Source organism: Dipodomys spectabilis, unplaced genomic scaffold (assembly GCF_019054845.1).
Source record: "Dipodomys spectabilis isolate Male_0828 unplaced genomic scaffold, ASM1905484v1 ptg000230l, whole genome shotgun sequence".
NCBI lineage: Eukaryota > Metazoa > Chordata > Mammalia > Rodentia > Heteromyidae > Dipodomys > Dipodomys spectabilis.
In genome coordinates this window covers 2,011,100-2,027,563 of record NW_024870907.1, presented here as the reverse complement: position 1 = coordinate 2,027,563, position 16,464 = coordinate 2,011,100, and the positions used below count along the sequence as shown (strand labels likewise).

The window sequence follows — 16,464 nt, the reverse complement described above, 5'->3', positions numbered from 1 at the left end:
CTTTACAAGCCAAATCTCCATCAGCAAAGAGGTGATGGTCCCGTATGGAGCTGTTGCCCAGGAACAGGACTCCTCTAGTATGTTTTCCCATCTCATACAGATCACAAGACTCCCATCTAACAAACCATAGCAGTACTCCTTCAAGGGAAAAAAAAAAAGCTAAAAGTGGGGTGGAATTCACAATTTCCCAACTCTTTCTCAGCAGGTAGAAGTGGAAGGAGGAGAGGAGGGGAAGGAAGTGCTCTTACTGGTACTTGAAGGGCGGCTGTCTGGATGGGGGTGGTGAGGGCAGTGAGGGCTGGGTTCTGGACGGTCGCCATCACAGGGCTACCATCTGTCTTCAGTGTGGTCAAAACAAGGGAATCTGTCTTGATGATCTGAGGCTGGACCAGGACCTGTAGAGAAAGGAATAAAAAGAAGCAGAATTATTTTTCTTTTTTCTGGGGAGAGGGGTTTAATATTTATACTTCAATATAAAATGTTAAGTTAAGCAATGTTTTTCTTATTTTGTACTTGTTTCTTACCACAGAGACCCTCCAAGAAAGAATAAGCAAATGGAATTTTCATGAAACTGAGAATAAAAAAAGTTGCCAGAAAAATCTCATAAAAGTCCCTTCAAAAGCTAGCTATTTGCTACAATCCAAATACTGAGTTGAGGAGAGCAGAAAAGATGCTAAAGGGAGGGCTGGGAAGGTGGCTCAGTGGTAGAGTGCTTGCCTTGCAGGCATGAGGCCCTGGGTTCGATTCCTTAGCACCACATACACAGAAAAAGCCGGAAGTGGTTCTATAGCTCAAATGACAGAGTGCTCGCCTTGAGCTGAAGAGCTCAGGAACAGTGCCCAAGCCCAGAGTCAGGCCCCATGACCAATAACAACAACAAAAAAGATGCTAAAAGGGAGTCTTTAATCTTAAGGCATCAAGAAGGACAGTTAATGGTTGTCAGGAGTAAAGCAGGGGTACATCACTGTGGGTGGATGGTCCAGGGAGAAAGGCTGATTTGTGGACAGACAAGAAAAAAAAAAAAAAAAAAAGGTAAACCCATCTTGTTTTGTTTGTGCCACATAAATTAGTAAAATATAGTCCATATGCTAGGATATAAAACATAAAACGTTTTTTCTGCAGATTGTATTTTCCATCAAAGAAGGCCAGGTAACTACCCTAACCAGTTCCTCCCTGAATCCTCTCTGGCCACCTACCGGGACCTGCTGCACCTGGGGCGCAGCAACTGTCTGCACTGTGGCAGGGGCGAGGGTCTGCAGCGTCCCATTAGCTGTTTGTGTCAGCACCCGCTGGGCCTGTATGGTCTGCACCTGCTGCTGGATGGTGACCGGTTGGACCTGGGAGGATGTCACCAGGCTTTGCACTTGAGGCTGAAGGACTTAGGAGGAGAAGAGAAGAGGGGACATGGGTGAGGAATGCATGCTGCTGCTGTAGTTCCAAGGATGGAGCGTCTCATAACGATGCTAACCCCCTACCCGCTTGCCCAGGATGTGCACAGCCATTTGCAAGCTGGTTTATGGAATAAGAACATCCCATAAGGGCTGCTTCCATGTCTGAAGGAACGAGTACACATTGTTTTATTACTCTGGGTGCTGGGGTGGGGGTAAGGGAAGTTAGTCAACAAATGACTGCACCCAGCAATAGAGTTAATAGATGCTGGAAATCAACCATTCTCTGGAGCTTCATTTCCTTCCATCCTTTCTGGATGGAAAGTGTGCCATGGGCATATCTCAGCTTTGTGCCTTTACCCTCCAACAAATCCTCAAAGCCCATAGAGGAACTATTAAGAGTCTTTCAAATTCAGATCAAGCTGCATCCCACTCAGGCTCCCCACAGCCCTTGGGATGCAGGCACCCCAGAAAGCAGCAGCACTTCTGTTGCTCACTCCCTAACACATGCTGAGGGCCTGCTTCTCAGAGATGCAGGGCCAATTTGCAAAGTTGGACTTGTCTCTGCAGGGGAACTAGGGAGCTGTTTGCCGAATGAATGGCTTTCAACGGAGGGTGTTCAGATCTGGCTGCTGCCCAGGCAAATTTCAGGCCTGATATTATTATCCCAGCCTCTATCTTTTGTTACCAGGCCAGCCCTACACCTACCACGCAGACTCATGACTCACCTTGGAAGCTGGTGGCTGCATTCTGGTATATCAGAGGCTGCTGGATGATCCTGGTTTGTGGAGCAGTGCTAAATGTTGGGGTGATCATCACTGTTTGCTGCTGCAGCTGAGCTGGAGGCTGGGGCTGGGGTTGGGGCCGAGGCTGGAGAACAGGTGTTGCTCTTGGTGGGGTGGGCACTGGGGTAGAAGGGACTTTGACCTGCAGGGTTGGAGCCTGAGGGGAGGTGACTGAGGGAGAGAAGGAAGGCAACGGAACTTGGCTGAATGACCGTTGTATTGAGGGGTCCACAGCTCCACCATTGTTGCTCCTGCCAGTGCTGCTGTTGCCACTGCTGCCACTGCTGCCATTGCCGCCGCCGCCGCCACCACCACCACCAGGAAAGGAGCTACAAAGCTGCTCTGAAAACAGGTCAGGGAACTCTCCCACTTGATTGCTGACAAACTGTAGCATCTCTGTGGATAAAGGAAAAGGAGTCGTTTTATTGCCATCCAAAATATGAACTCAAACCAAAGAAACTGAGGCACAGGAGCTGGGGATGCAGCTCAGAGGTAGAGAGGTAATATCTGGGGTCTCACCCTTATCACCCCATCTTCCTCCCCTCAAGATAAACAAACAAGAAAAGAAACCATGGGGCTGGGAAGGTGGCTCAGTGGTAGAGCGCTTGCCTTGCATGCCTGAGGTCCTGGGTTCGATTCCTCAGCACCACATAAGCAAAAAGAAAAAAGCCGGAAGTGGCGCTGTGGCTCAAGTGGTAGAGTGCTAGCCTTGAGCTGAACAGCTGAGGGACAGCACCCAGGCCCAGAGTTCAGGCCCCACGACCGGACCCCCCCAAAAAAAGAAAGAAACCAGGACACAAAAACCCAGTGTGCTGGCGACATTGACACAGAGGGTGGACAGTCATTGCTCTGACACTTTGGAATGAAGCAGCCCTGGCCCAGGAGGCCTCCTCTAATCTCAGCCCCGCTCCTGTGGGCAGACAGGAGCCATTTGGGTCCATACCAGCTAATCCTTTTTCCAGCCAAACTCTGGGCCTCCTCTCCAACGAAGGCACATTCTGGGTACCATGGTACCCACAGAAACGCAGGGACACTAGGCTTGGTAGTGCACATCTGTTATTTCAGTACTTGGGAGGACATGGCAGGAAGACTGTGAGTGCAACAAGTCTGGGCTACACAGCAAAAGCTGATCTCAAAAAACCAAGCTCAGTGGTAAAGCACTTGTCTAATACATTCAGAGTCCCGAGTCCTACCCCCAACATCACAAAAAAACAAAACTAAAACATTCAGGGGCAATTGGAAAGCTGAAGGCCTCTGAGTTAAAGGCCTTTAGGAGCAGAAAGAACAGGAAGACCATATATGAAGTCAGGAAAACCTGATGAGGTCATACAGCTAGTCAGGTACTGCTAGGAGGCCAGGGCATAGCAACCTGGCTTTATCCTGCTTGCCACAATTGACAAGGCCCTTCTGACTCCCTTCTAGATCATTTTCCAAGTGCTTGAGACCCTTAAATTCCCAGCCTAAAAGGCTTCTTCCTGCTCCATCCACCCAAGGTTTTATTTAAATTTAGCTTACTGCATGACTGACGATTCATCTTTTTAAAAAATTATTGTTGTGTGTGTATGTGTGCCAGTCCTAAGGCTTGAACTCAGGGCTCAGATGCTGTTCCTGAGCTTTTTTGCTGGCTAGTGCCCCTGCTCAAGCCACAGCTCCACTTCCAGCTTTTTGGTGATTAACTAGAGATAACAGTTTCAAACACTTTTCTGCCCAGGGTAGCTTCAAATCGTGATCCTCAGATCTCAGCCTCCTGAGATTACAGGTACAAGCCACTGGCTCACCAGCACAATCATCTTTTAGACTTCTTTCTCCCTACAAGGAGTCTGGAGCCTCAGCTATGTCACTGATTTCTATACTATCTACTTTTCTTTCCTTTGTCTCATCTTAATACTGCATATTCTTTAACTACACAGTCCCTTGTCTCCAATCTCTTAAGGTCAAAGGATGCTCTGAGTTGGACCAAATCAACTATAACACAAACCAACCACTACTACTACTACCATCAGCATCAGCATCACTATTACCACTCCCCCCTCTTCCCCCCGCCACCAAATCCTTCCATCTCTACTCTTTTTCCCAAGCCTCCCCTAGCAATCTCTGAGTCTCTGATCGCATGTGTTGTGTGAGTCAGGGAAGGCCGGGAGCTTGCTCTATGAAGAGTAGAATGTGGGGCAAGTGAGATAGTCTGGGGAGGTCCAGTGTGGTCTCCATACAGGATAACTAGAGCTTAGCATTTCAATTACTGGGCTGCAAGCATCAGTCAGTCCAAGGGCAAGGTAAAACGGTGTTTCAGCTGACTGAATTCCCAGGGAGTGGAACTACTAACCAACACCTCAACTGCTCTGTCCTCACTCAACCTGTTTGTGGGAGTGAGAAGTGGGCAGATTGCCAGATACTGCAATCTGCACCCAACAGGCCCAATTCCAATTAAGAAATGCTCTCAGACTTGGCACTAAATTTAAATCAAACACAAATCTAGAGCTCACATGTTTCAAGTATAACATAAGATTTATAGAAAACTTTAAGAAAATGGTTGAGAGAAATCTAACAATTTACTATTGAGCCTTCCAGAGGCCCTATAAAATTCCAGCTCTCTGGGAAATCAGCCCTGAAGTCTGGCTGCCTGTTCTCCCTTGCAGAAAGTTCATGGACAGGCACCAGTTGGTACTCCTGTAATCCCAGCACTGGAGTGGATGATGCAGGAGGACTATAAGCTTGAGGCTAGTCTGGGCCATATAACAAGGCCATACCTTGTCCAGCACAGGGCTGGACTGTGACTGGATAGCAATGTATCTTCCCAGCAAGGGCAAGGTTCTGAGTTCAAGCTCCAATAATGGAGGGAGAAAAAGGCAGGATAACGGGCACTGTGAACTCGGTAAGTTACTTGTCTCTATGCTTAGATCTCCTCACTTGGCTGCCTCTTTGCTGTGCTAATTCCTGGATGATTTATGCAAAGTGCCTGGTGAGGCCCTTATAGAAGCACTTCTGGGGCTCCCACTACTGATGTACTTGGGCCTACTTTATTCATCTCTTCAAGTGCTCTGAAACTTTCATGGGGGAAGGTACGTGCTGGTACACAAAGGTCCTAAGGCTTATTTAAATGTGACTGTTTAAATTCACCACCACCACCACCACCACCACCACCACCACCACCACCACCACCACCACCACCACCACCACCACCACCTTTCAACCCTTATATAGAATGTTCCAGTGGAGCCATCTCCCGTCAGCCAGGCATCAGGCTTGTGCTGAGTGGCGAGAGAGGCATTCCACGAGGAGGTTCTTCGAGCCTCTGGTAGGGCACTGGCTCTCCTTGGGCCCCATCTGGAAGCAGAGCCAAAGAGGAGTCCCGGAGAACCAAGACGCAGGCCCTGGGCATGGTTTCACTCTTTTAACTGGAGCTCTACCATGTGGGAGCGGCTAAATGTCTTCTCACTGTTTTCTGCTCTAATCATTTGTGTTCTGCAGTTGCACAGGCTTTTATTTCCATGGAGGGCCATGAAACCCGAAAAGGGAGGCTTGGGAGAAGGTTTTATGGAGCTGTGAAATGAAATTCAGGTTCCCGCTGCAGTTCACAGAGCAGAGTACCACAATCAGGCTTCCCAAGGTGGGAAGCTCACCTTGCTTCTCTTCAAAACCACATTCCTATCTTCAGCTGCTTCTTAAACTTAAGGATAAGTTGCTCAAGAAAGTATATGAGGCTGGGAAGGTGGCTCAGTGGTAGAGCGCTTGCCTTGCATGCCAGAGGCCCTGGGTTCGATTCCCCAGCACCACATAAGCAAAAAGAAAAAAGCTGGAAGTGGCGCTATGGCTCAATTGGTAGAGCGTTAGCCTTGAGCTGAAGAGCTGAGGGACAGCGCCCAGGCCCAGAGTTCAGGCCCCACAACTGGACCCAAAAAAAAAAAGAAAGAATATGAGGGCTGGGAAGGTGGCTCAGTGGTAGAATGCTTGTCTCACATGCAGGAGGCCCTGGGTTCGATTCCTCAGCACTATATAAACAGAAAAAGCCAGAAGTGGCTCAAGTGGTAGAGCACTTGTCCTGAGCTGAAGAGCCGAAGGACAGCGCCCAGGCCCAGAGTTCAAGCCCCACGACCACCCTCCCTCCCCCCCAAAAAAGGTATATGAGGGCCCAAGAAACTATATTTGGGTTCTAGACTCGTTAACAAGTAACCAAAATTAGAGGCACTAGTTGTCATCTGTGTCTGCACACAGCCATGTGCTTCAAGCCAAGAGATCTCCAGTTCACATGTATTAAATGGAGCTTGTGACCTGGAGGTAACATAAATTACATTGCCCAGCGTGGCCTTGCAACATCTTCTGAGCATAAGACAACCTGAAATCCAGTGAGATTAACTGAAGGAACAGGCATCCAAAGCTCCCAGATGGGGAAACAATCCCATGGCACAATTAGTCAATAATCCTTTAGTAGGTATTTCTGGTTTAGTTAGGCAAGGGAAGAACTGGTTTACAAAGGTCATTTATTCATTTTTTGGAGGGTGGGGGAAGTGGTGAGAGAGTTTTAATGTAGCTTAGGCTAACTTAGAACTCACAGTTCTCCCTCAGTCTCCTGAGTGCCAGGATTACAGACATGAGGTATCACTCTCAGCAATGGTGATTTATTCTTGTAATTTGCATTTACTATGTAACTTGTGTTAATTTCTTTTACATTGTAAAAAAAATGTATTCATATAGACCAACTTACAAAATAATTGAATGGGATCTCATCCAGAATGCTAAATATCTTGCTGTTTGCTTCATAAAACATGAAAGTTGCCCAGTGTCAACCATTATGATGGATATAACATTTTAAGAATACCAGAGCACTGTACTGTACTATGCTTTTTTTTTTTTTTTTTTTGGTTGGTCGTGGGGCCTGAACTTTGGGCCTGGGCGCTGTCCCTCAGCTCTTCAGCTCAAGGCTAGCATTCTACCACTTGAGCCATATTGCTGCTTCCAGCTTTTACTGCTTCTGTGGTGCTGAGGAATCGAACTCAGGGCCTCATGTATGTAAGACAAGCACTCTACCACTGAGCCACCTTCCCAGCCCCTATACTATATATTATTATTATTTTTTTTTTTTTACTTTTTTTTTGTCCGGTCATGGGCCTGAACTTTGGGCCTGGGCGCTGTCCCTCAGCTCTTCAGCTCAAGGCTAGTGCTCTACCACTTGAGCCCCAGCGCCACTTCCGGCTTTTTTCTTTCTGCTTATGTGGTGCTGAGGAATCGAACCCAGGGCCTCTGGCATGCAAGGCAAGCGCTCTACCACTGAGCCGCCTTCCCAGCCCTATACTATACATTATTGATGTACAGAATTTATTTAATCACTTAGTGATGATAGATTGACTGATGATTGCTTTCTTTCTTTTAGGACCTTATCACTTAAGTTTTGTCCCAATCCTTGTGTTTTCAGACAGAGTATTATGCTTTCACCCTGACAAGCTAAGAGACTCTTACCTCTTTCTGCCTCCCAAAGGGATGGATGTGAGCTATCAAGTTTGGTATCAAGTTTATTTTTCTTCTTCTTTTTCAAAACTGTAAGGTACTGTACAGAATGGTTACCAAGTTTGGCTTTTGGTGTATGTGTGTGTGCTGGGGCTTGAACTCATGCTCTGAGCTCCTTGAGCCAGTGTGTGTGTGTGTGTGTGTGTGTGTGTGTGTGTGTGTGTGTGTGTGTGTGTGTGTGTGTGTGTGTGTGTGTGTGTGTGTGTGAGCTCCTTGAGCCAGAGTGTGTGTGTGTGTGTGAGCTCCTTGAGCCAGAGTGTGTGTGTGTGTGTGTGTGCCTTGAGCCAGTGTGTGTGTGTGTGTGTGTGTATGTGTGTGTGTGTGTGTCTTGAACTTCAGGCTCTGAGCTCCTAGAGCCACAGGGCCACTTCCGGCTTTTTCTATAACTAATTGGAGATAAGAGTCTCACAGACTTTCCTGCTTCAGCTGGCTTCACAATCCTTAGATCTCCTCAGCCTCCAGAGTAGCTAGGATTATAGGCCTGAGCCACTGGTACAGTTGTTGAGACACAGTCTTGCGAACGTTTCCATAGATTGCCTTCAAACTGATTCTCCTATCTCTGCCTCTTAAGTAGTTGGGATTACAGATGTGTACCACCTCACCTAGCCCATCTGTGTTTTAGCATTATTAACAACTCCTTAGAAGCTGGTGACTCACGCCTGTAATCCTAACTACTCAGGAGGCTGAGATCTGAGGAACTCAGTTCAAAGCCGGACCCAGCAGGAAAAGTCCGTGAGACTCTTATCTCCAATAAACCACTCAGAAAACCGGAAGTGGCACTGTGGCTCAAGTGCTAGAGCACTTGCCTTGAGCTGAAGAGCTGAGGGACAGCGCCCAGGCCCATGACCGATCCCCCCCCCCCCCAAAAAAAATACTCATAGAAGAGAAATGGCTGGGTAGTAGGTGGGGAGAACAGGCGATTTTAGAAGGCTGTGACAGTCAACACTCCCAACATTTCTCTATATCTTCTTCTGTTCATTTAATAGTGCGGAAAAAATACCACATGGAACTGTTCTATGTGGGCTAAATGTCTATGCCTGTCCTGGGGCTTGAATTCAGGGCCAGGGCTCTGTCCCTGAGCTTTGTTTCACTCGAGGGTAGCACTCTATTACTTGAGTCACAGCTCCATTTCCAACTTTTTGGTAGTTTATTTTAGAGATAAAAGTCTCAGGACAGCTGGGTGCTGGTGACTCAAGAGGCTAAGATCTGAGGATGGAGGTTCAAAGTCAATGAGGAAAGTCAGTGAGACTTTTTTTGTTGTTGTTGTTGGTCATGGGGCTTGAACTCTGGGCCTGACCACTGTCCCTCAGGTCTTCAGCTCAAGGCTAGAGCTCTTACCACTTGAGCTACAGCGCCACTTCTAGTTTTCTGGTGGTTTATTGTAGATAGGAGTTTCATGGACTTTCCTGCCTGGGCTGGCTTTGAAACGTGATCCTCAGATCTCAGTCTCCTGAGTAGCTAGGATTACAGGTGTGAGCCATCAGCACTCGGCTAGTTAGTGAGACTCTTATCTCCAATTAACTACCAGAAAACAGAAGTAGTGCTGTGGCTCAAAGTGGTAGAGCACTAGCCTTGAGCAAAAGAGCTCAGGATAGTGCCCAGACTCTGACTTCAAGCCCCACAACTGACAAAAACAAGTCTCAGGACTTTCCTTCCTGGGTTGGCTTTGAACTTGATCCTCAGATCTCAGACTGACTAGCTAGGATTACAGGCATGGGTCAGTGCCTGACATTGAGAAAGGATCTTCAAAGCCTTAGCTGGCCTTGAACTTGGAGCCTCTCAATCTCAGCCTCTCAAGTGGCTAGGATTACAGGCATTAATCAATGGCACCCAGTTAACATTCTTTCTTGCATGTCGGCAAATATTTCATCTATGTTGTTATTTCTCTTTAATCTGTTCAGAGAAAAAGCCATAGTGATTAATAATTAACCACATCACCATCTTGTAACTTGAGACAAGTTTTACCTAGCTGAGCGGCAGTTCTGTCTCAGGTAATCAAAGCATGGAACTATTGAGATAAAATTCATGCATCTAAAGCAGCTTACCTAGTGCTCAGTATTAGCTAAGCATTACATGCTATTCACAATTCTTGAACATTTAAAAAATTCTTAAATTAAAAAAAAATTTAAAATGCAGACTGTTAGTTGAAAATATGAGTCTCACAGACTTTCTTGCCCAGGCTGACTTTTGAATCTCAGCCTGCTAAGTAGATAAGACATAACTCAAAAAGTGTGACTTAATGTCAGTGACTTTCACAAGAAAATCCCAGGTATTTTTCAAAGCAAAGTGCTTAATTTATTGTGGTATTTGTGTATTTCTTAGCCACCAATGTATAAAGTTGTGACATAGTTTCTTTTTCTTAGCAGTTGTGGGGTTTGAACTCAGAGCCTGGGCGCTGTCCCAGAGCTCTTCTGCTTGGGATTAGCACTCTACCACTTTTAGCCACAGCTCCACTTTCAGAGGTGTGTGTGTGTGTGTTTGTGTGTAAACTCTGGGCGTGTGTGTGTGTGTGTGTGTGTGTGTGTGTGTGTGTGTGTGTGTGTGTGTGTGTGTGTGTGTGTGTGTGTGTGTGTGTGTGTGTGTATCATGGGGCTTGAACTCTGGGTCTGGACATTGTCCCTCAGCTCTTCAGCTCAAGGCTACCACTCTACCACTTGAGCCACTGTGCCACTTCTGGTTTTCTGAGTGGTTTATTGGAAATAAGAGTGAGTCTCACAGCCTTTCCTGCCCAGGCTGGCTTTGAACCGTGATCCTCAGATCTCAGCCTCATGAGTAGCTAGGATGGCAGACGTGAGCTACCGGTGCCCAGCCTCCACTTCCAGTTTTTGAGTAGTTAACTGGAAATAAGTGTCTTATGGGGACTTTTTTGCCTAGGCTGGCTTCGAACTGTGATCCTTAGATCTTAGCCTCCTGAGTAGCTAGGATTACAGGGAGCCAGCAGCACCTGCCTACAGCTTCTTATACCACTTCCTCCCAATGACATATTGAGAGTTGTGACCCTAACTCTTTTTCACAAAGAGCCTTTCTAAAAATACAACTTTGTATAGCAGAGCATAACAATACACCTATGTCACAGTAATGTACACATTTGTACAGATACTAATATTATATAGAAATGATATATAGTGATCTGTCACCTGGTAGGAGTTACATTCCAGAGACCCCCGGGATAGGTGAAAATCTGCGAGGTAGCAGCGTTAGACAGTTGCCCATTGCTATATGCCAGTTTACTTATTGCTACTCAGCGGATTTTCACCTATGGTGGGGGTTCTCTGGAAACATAACTCCCACAAACAAACCCGTGATACAGTGAAGCCGCAATATGTGAACTGCGATATAGTGGGAGACAACTGTAATTTTTGTGTTATACTGTAAAAATCCATCATCCCAGGAACTGGGGGTGTATCTAGTGGTAGAGTGCCTGTCTAGCAAGCACAAGATCTTGAGTTCAAAGCCAAGTATATGAAAAAAGTCATTTCCTAACTTACAGGGTTATTCACCAAACTTCCCTCATTTATTTATTGCTCATTTTGCCTTTCATATCGGAGCCAATTGTTTGCAATGTGCGCAGGTTGTTTGGGAATGAGATGGAGTACAACTGTGATCCAGAGCATTCCCAACAAGCCCCCTTCCAGAATGGCTTTGCCTGACAATTATCAACGAAGTCAAATGAAAAACAAGCTCATACCAAGGGCCAACTGTGGTCCTCTCCACAGCATTCTGCTTCTTATAGTCACTGATACTTTCCCTAGGACCATTTATTTCTATCACCAGGAGAAGCATGTAAGGAGTCCAGCCCAGCAGCCATACCTTTCTACACAAAAGCCTTGAAATTCAAACAGCACTCTTTTTTTTTTTTTTTTTGGGTTCGGTTGTGGGGCCTGAACTCTGGGCCTGGGCGCTGTCCCTCAGCTCTTCAGCTCAATGCTAGCGCTCTACCACTTGAGCCACAGCACCACTTCCGGCTTTTTTCTTTTTGCTTATATGGTGCTGAGGAATTGAACCCAGGGCCTCAGGCATGCAAGGCAAGCGCTCTACCACTGAGCCACCTTCCCAGCCCCTCAAACAGCACTCTTAACAGGCAAACTGCCTACTCAAATTGCTTCCAACACAGGGGCATGTGGACTTAGTAAGAAGCTCAAGACATGATAAGAACAAGGGAGATTCTGGGTACCTTCCTAGGAAAAAGGGAGTGTGAAAGAGGTAGGTGCTGGGGGACACAGGATAGTAAACTGGTGACTCAGGCATTCTGTGTTTGAATGACAAAAGAGTGAATTCTTTTCATTGGCAAAGAAACCACATAGGAGAATGGTAGGAAAGCAGAGCCGCTCAAATGCTCATGTTCTAGAACATTCCTCTGCATGATTAAAATGTCACATAAAATCAAACAGTTAAAAATCAAAAGGAGCTGGGCGCTAGTGGCTCACACCTATAATCCTAGCTACTCAGGGAGGCTGAGATCTGAGGATGACCGCTCAAAGCCAGCCCAGGTAGAAAAGTCTGTGAGACTCTTACCTCCAATTTACCATAGAAAACTGGAAGTGGAGCTTGGGCTCGAAGTGGTAGAGTGCTAGCCTTGAGCAAAAAGAATGCAGAGACAGCCCCCGGGCCCTGAGTTCAAATTAAAAGACAAACAACAATCACCACCACCACCACCACCACCACCACCACGACGACCACCACCACCACCACGACGACGACCACCACCACCACCACCACCACCACCACCACCACCACCACCACCACCAAATCAAGAAGAAAAAAAAAAAAAGCCAGGCAAGGTGGCACATGCCTATAATTTCCAGCTATTCAGGAGGCAAAGGCAGGAGAGTTGTCAGTTCAAGGACAGCCTCGGCAAAGCTGGTCATACTCAATCTAAACAAAAGGGTAAGGGCCTAGCTCAAGTGGTAGAGTATTTGCTGAGCAAGTTGGAGGCCTTGGATTCATTCCCCAGTGCTGTGAAAACAAAAAATTAAAACAACCACCACCACAACAAAAAAACCAAGGGAGAAAAAGCACCCAGGAAATCCAAAGCAACTCTGGGATTATCCTTTAGGCTGTGTCTGGCTCAATACAGAGGCAGTCCCGGGGGCACAGCTGGGCAGGAAAAGAGGACAGAGAGCATGGACAAGTCCAGGCGGCCCAGGTTCACAAGCCCAGGACCCGAGGCAGCTCCCAGAGGTTTCGCCAAGGACAGTAAAAACCTGCTCTCCACCCTAAACTCAGTCTAGACTTGTTCTATCTGTTACATCTCTTCGTTCCACTACGATCCTGCTTCTTTGCGGATTCTGTTGGCCCAACAGCCTTTCAAATCACATGAAATCAGATTTCTTAAATATAAGCTTCAGATGAAGATTTGCTCACATTACCCCTCCTACTCGCTGAATTCTTCACCTATCCCTAAAGGAACCTACTTCCTTTTCATACATGCCTTTGGGAGAGGCAAGCTTTCTCACATTAGGACTGCCAAGTACACTTTTACTGCTTGCTCTAAGTTCTGAATTTCACCATTCAACCTCAAAACTCTCAGCTTAATGCCAATAGCTCAGGCCTGTCATCCTATCATCCTAACTACTCAGGAGGCTGAGATCTGAGGGTCCAAATTAGAAGCCAGCCCAGGTAGGAAAGTCCAGGAGACTCTTACCTACAATTAACCACCAAAAAGCCAGAAACGGAGCTGTGACTCAAGTAGAAGAGTGCCAGCCTTGAGCAAAAGCAGCCCAGGTTCTGAGTTCAAGCTCCAGAACACACACATACATACTCACACTCATTCTCACTCTCTCCCCAAAATCTTTTTTTTTGGTAGGTGTCGGTCCTGGGACCTGGGCATTGTCCCTATGCTTTTGTGCTCAAGACTAGTCATTTACCACTCAGAGCCACAGCTCCACATTCAGTTTTTTGTTTGTTTTTGGTCAGTCATAAGTCGAACTCTGGGCCTGGGCACTGTTCCTCAGCTCTTCAGCTCAAGGCTAGTGTTCTACCACTGGAGCCACAGTGCCACTTCTGGTTTTCTGGTGGTTAATTGGAGATAAGAGTCTTCTGGACTTTCCTGCCCAGGCAAGCTTTGAACTGTGATTCTTAGATCTCAGCCTCCTTGGTAGCATAAGCTCAATATTTGATCTCCAACATTTGGACACCAAAAAAGCTAAAACTTGGTAATAAAGTGGCCTCCTCACCCCCAAAGCTCTGTTCTCAATTTAAAGTCATACAAGTCATGTGATGCTCCTTGAAACACAACTTTGTGTGACTTCTTGTTTACTACTGATTAATTTTTGCATTCTGTAAGGGCAGAATATAAACTACTGATAAGCTACTCGTGATTTGTCTGGTAGAAAGCTGAGATTTTGTTTTTATTATTCCGCTGTAGGCACTCAGTCAGTTCCTCTTCCAAATATGCAATCTTCTTTCTTCATTGTTTTTCCTCTTCTTTTTTTCTTGGCAGTATTGGGAATTGAACACAGGGCCTTGGCCTTGGTAGACAGATAGCTTATCATTTGAGCCTTATTCCTTTTTACTTTCGTTACTTTTGGATAGGGTCTCCTGGTTTTGCCTAGGGCTTTGGGGTCTTCCTACCTGTTCCTCCCATACTGTAAAACTACACAGTGTGCCATTAAGTCAAATTTATTGGTTGAGATGCTGTCTTTCTAACTTTTTTTCTTTGGGTTGGCCTCAAATTTTGATCCTCCTGATCACTGCTTCCCAAGAAGCTAAGATCACATGTGTGCACCATCATCATACCTGAACTCTATCTTTTTTCTACTATGTAAATGAGTTTCTTGCACTTTCCTTGGACTCAATTTTTTTAAACTATTTTTTTTTCTTTTTTGGTACTGGGGATTGAAACCAGGACGTTGTACTTGTTAGGCAAGCCCTTTCCACTCAGCTACATCACAGCCATCCAGCTAATTTCATTACTAATAATGTCAACAAATTTTTGGTACATGCTCATGATATATTAGTATTAGGATGTGTTTAATTTAGCCAGGTGCCAGTGGCTCATGCCTGTAATCCTAGGAGGCTGAAATCTGAGCATAATGCTTCAAAGCCAGACAAGACCAGACAGGAAAGTCTGTGACTCTTACCTCCAATTAACCACCAGAAAACTGGAAGTGGCACTGTGGCTTGAGTGGTAGAATGCTAGCCTTGAGCTGAAGCACTCAGGGACAGCGCCCAGGCCCAGAGTTCAAGCCCCACAACCAAAAAAAAAAGTGTTTAACTTATATACTGCCACATTACATGTGGAAATTAGTAATTATAAATGCTTTTCTTATCTTTCATGTTCTGTAAGTGCATGAATAGAAGCTTCAATTTCTGTTTCCTTCCTTCCTTTCTTCCTTCCTTCCTTTCTTTTTCTCTTTCTTTCTCTCTTTCTTTCTTTTCTTTATTTCTTGTTGGTCATGGGGCTTGAACTCTGGGCTTGGGCACTATCCCTGTGCTCTTCAGCTCCAGGCGAGCGCTCTACTGCTTGAGCTACAGCGCCACTTCCAGTTTTCTAGAGGTTAATTGGAGATAAGAGTCTCATGGAGGGGCTGAGAAGGTGGCTCAGTGGTAGAATGCTTGCGTTGCACGAATGAGGCCCTGGGTTCGATTCCTCAGCACCACATAAGCAAAAAGAAAAAAGCCGGAAGTGGTGCTGTGGCTCAAGTGGTAGAGCACTAGCCTTGAGCTGAAGAGCTGAAGGACAGCGCCCAGGCCCAGAGTTCAGGCCCCACAACTGGACCAAAAAAAAAAAAAAAAAGAAGAAGAAGAAGAAGAAGAGTCTCATGGACTTTTCTGCCTGGGCTGGCTTTGAACCGTGATCCTCAGATCTCAGCCTCCTGAGTAGATAGGATTACAGGCATGAGCCACCAGCACCCAGTTTCTCTATATTTTTCTAAGCATCAAGTATCCTGGTGGTTTAAAAAAAAAAGAAAAAAAGAGCAAGCACCTGACATCGATGAACTGAAATACTCTCAAAAGCAATTTTCAGGCAAACTATAAAAATGGGGATCATGTTTTCCAAGCCAGAAACTAGAAGGGACACCCCTCATAAGTGAATATTTTTATTTATTTGTTTTTGCCACTACTGGGACTTGAAATTGGTCTCTTTCACTCTCACCTGGCTTGTTCTACCACCTGAGCCATACCTCCAGTCTGGTATTTTTGCTGGTTAACTAGAGATGAAGTCTTGTGGACTTTTCTGCGTGGGTTGGTTTTGAATTGCAGTCCTCTGATCTCAGTCAGTAAAGTTGCTAGGTACAGGCACCATTGCCTTGTTTACCATTATCCTAAGATGAGTAGACATGTATATGTGATTTCTGCAAAGGATTAAACTGTGTGGAGCACTTTCTGTGTCCCAGTCACGGGGTGATGTCAGTCTCTGATCTTCTGTCCTAAGGGAATTAAGGACACCAAGAAGACACAGGGAACACAGTTCCCTGAATGCTGATGGGGACACAAGATGCAATCTAGTCAGGGAAACTCATTACGACAAAGGATCCTGCAAGTGATGGTAGTGAACTTGACCACTCACTTTATTGGAAATGAAGAAAAAAATCTGTATGCAGAAAGTTGTCTTACTTACAATGTTATAGGAAGAGGAGTGTCCCCTCCTCCCCCCAAGCTGGATTGCTGTTCAGGGACCAAAGGAGAATATCAGAATGGCCAGGACAAGAAACAGAGGTAACTTTGTCAAGCAAAGGGGAATTTTCTGACAACAGACTAAAGACAAGTTCTGGTTATGAAAACTGATCAGCACTGAGAAGATCATTCCTTAGAAACTCTGTAAAGAAAGGCTGACAAGGAATCAC

At 45.9% G+C, this 16,464-nt stretch overlaps 1 protein-coding gene across 1 annotated transcript in view; it reads right to left on the bottom strand.

The window, feature by feature from the left end:
- The window catches only part of Srebf2 (sterol regulatory element binding transcription factor 2), a 69,978-nt gene that overhangs the window by 34,515 nt on the left and 18,999 nt on the right, over nt 1-16,464 (bottom strand). The window contains exons 2-4 of the mRNA XM_042697991.1: nt 2,117-2,569; nt 1,197-1,378; nt 249-395 (exon numbers count right to left, since the gene is read on the bottom strand). Coding sequence (XP_042553925.1) covers nt 249-395; nt 1,197-1,378; nt 2,117-2,569 — 782 coding nt within the window. The remainder of the gene's footprint in view (nt 1-248; nt 396-1,196; nt 1,379-2,116; nt 2,570-16,464) is intronic.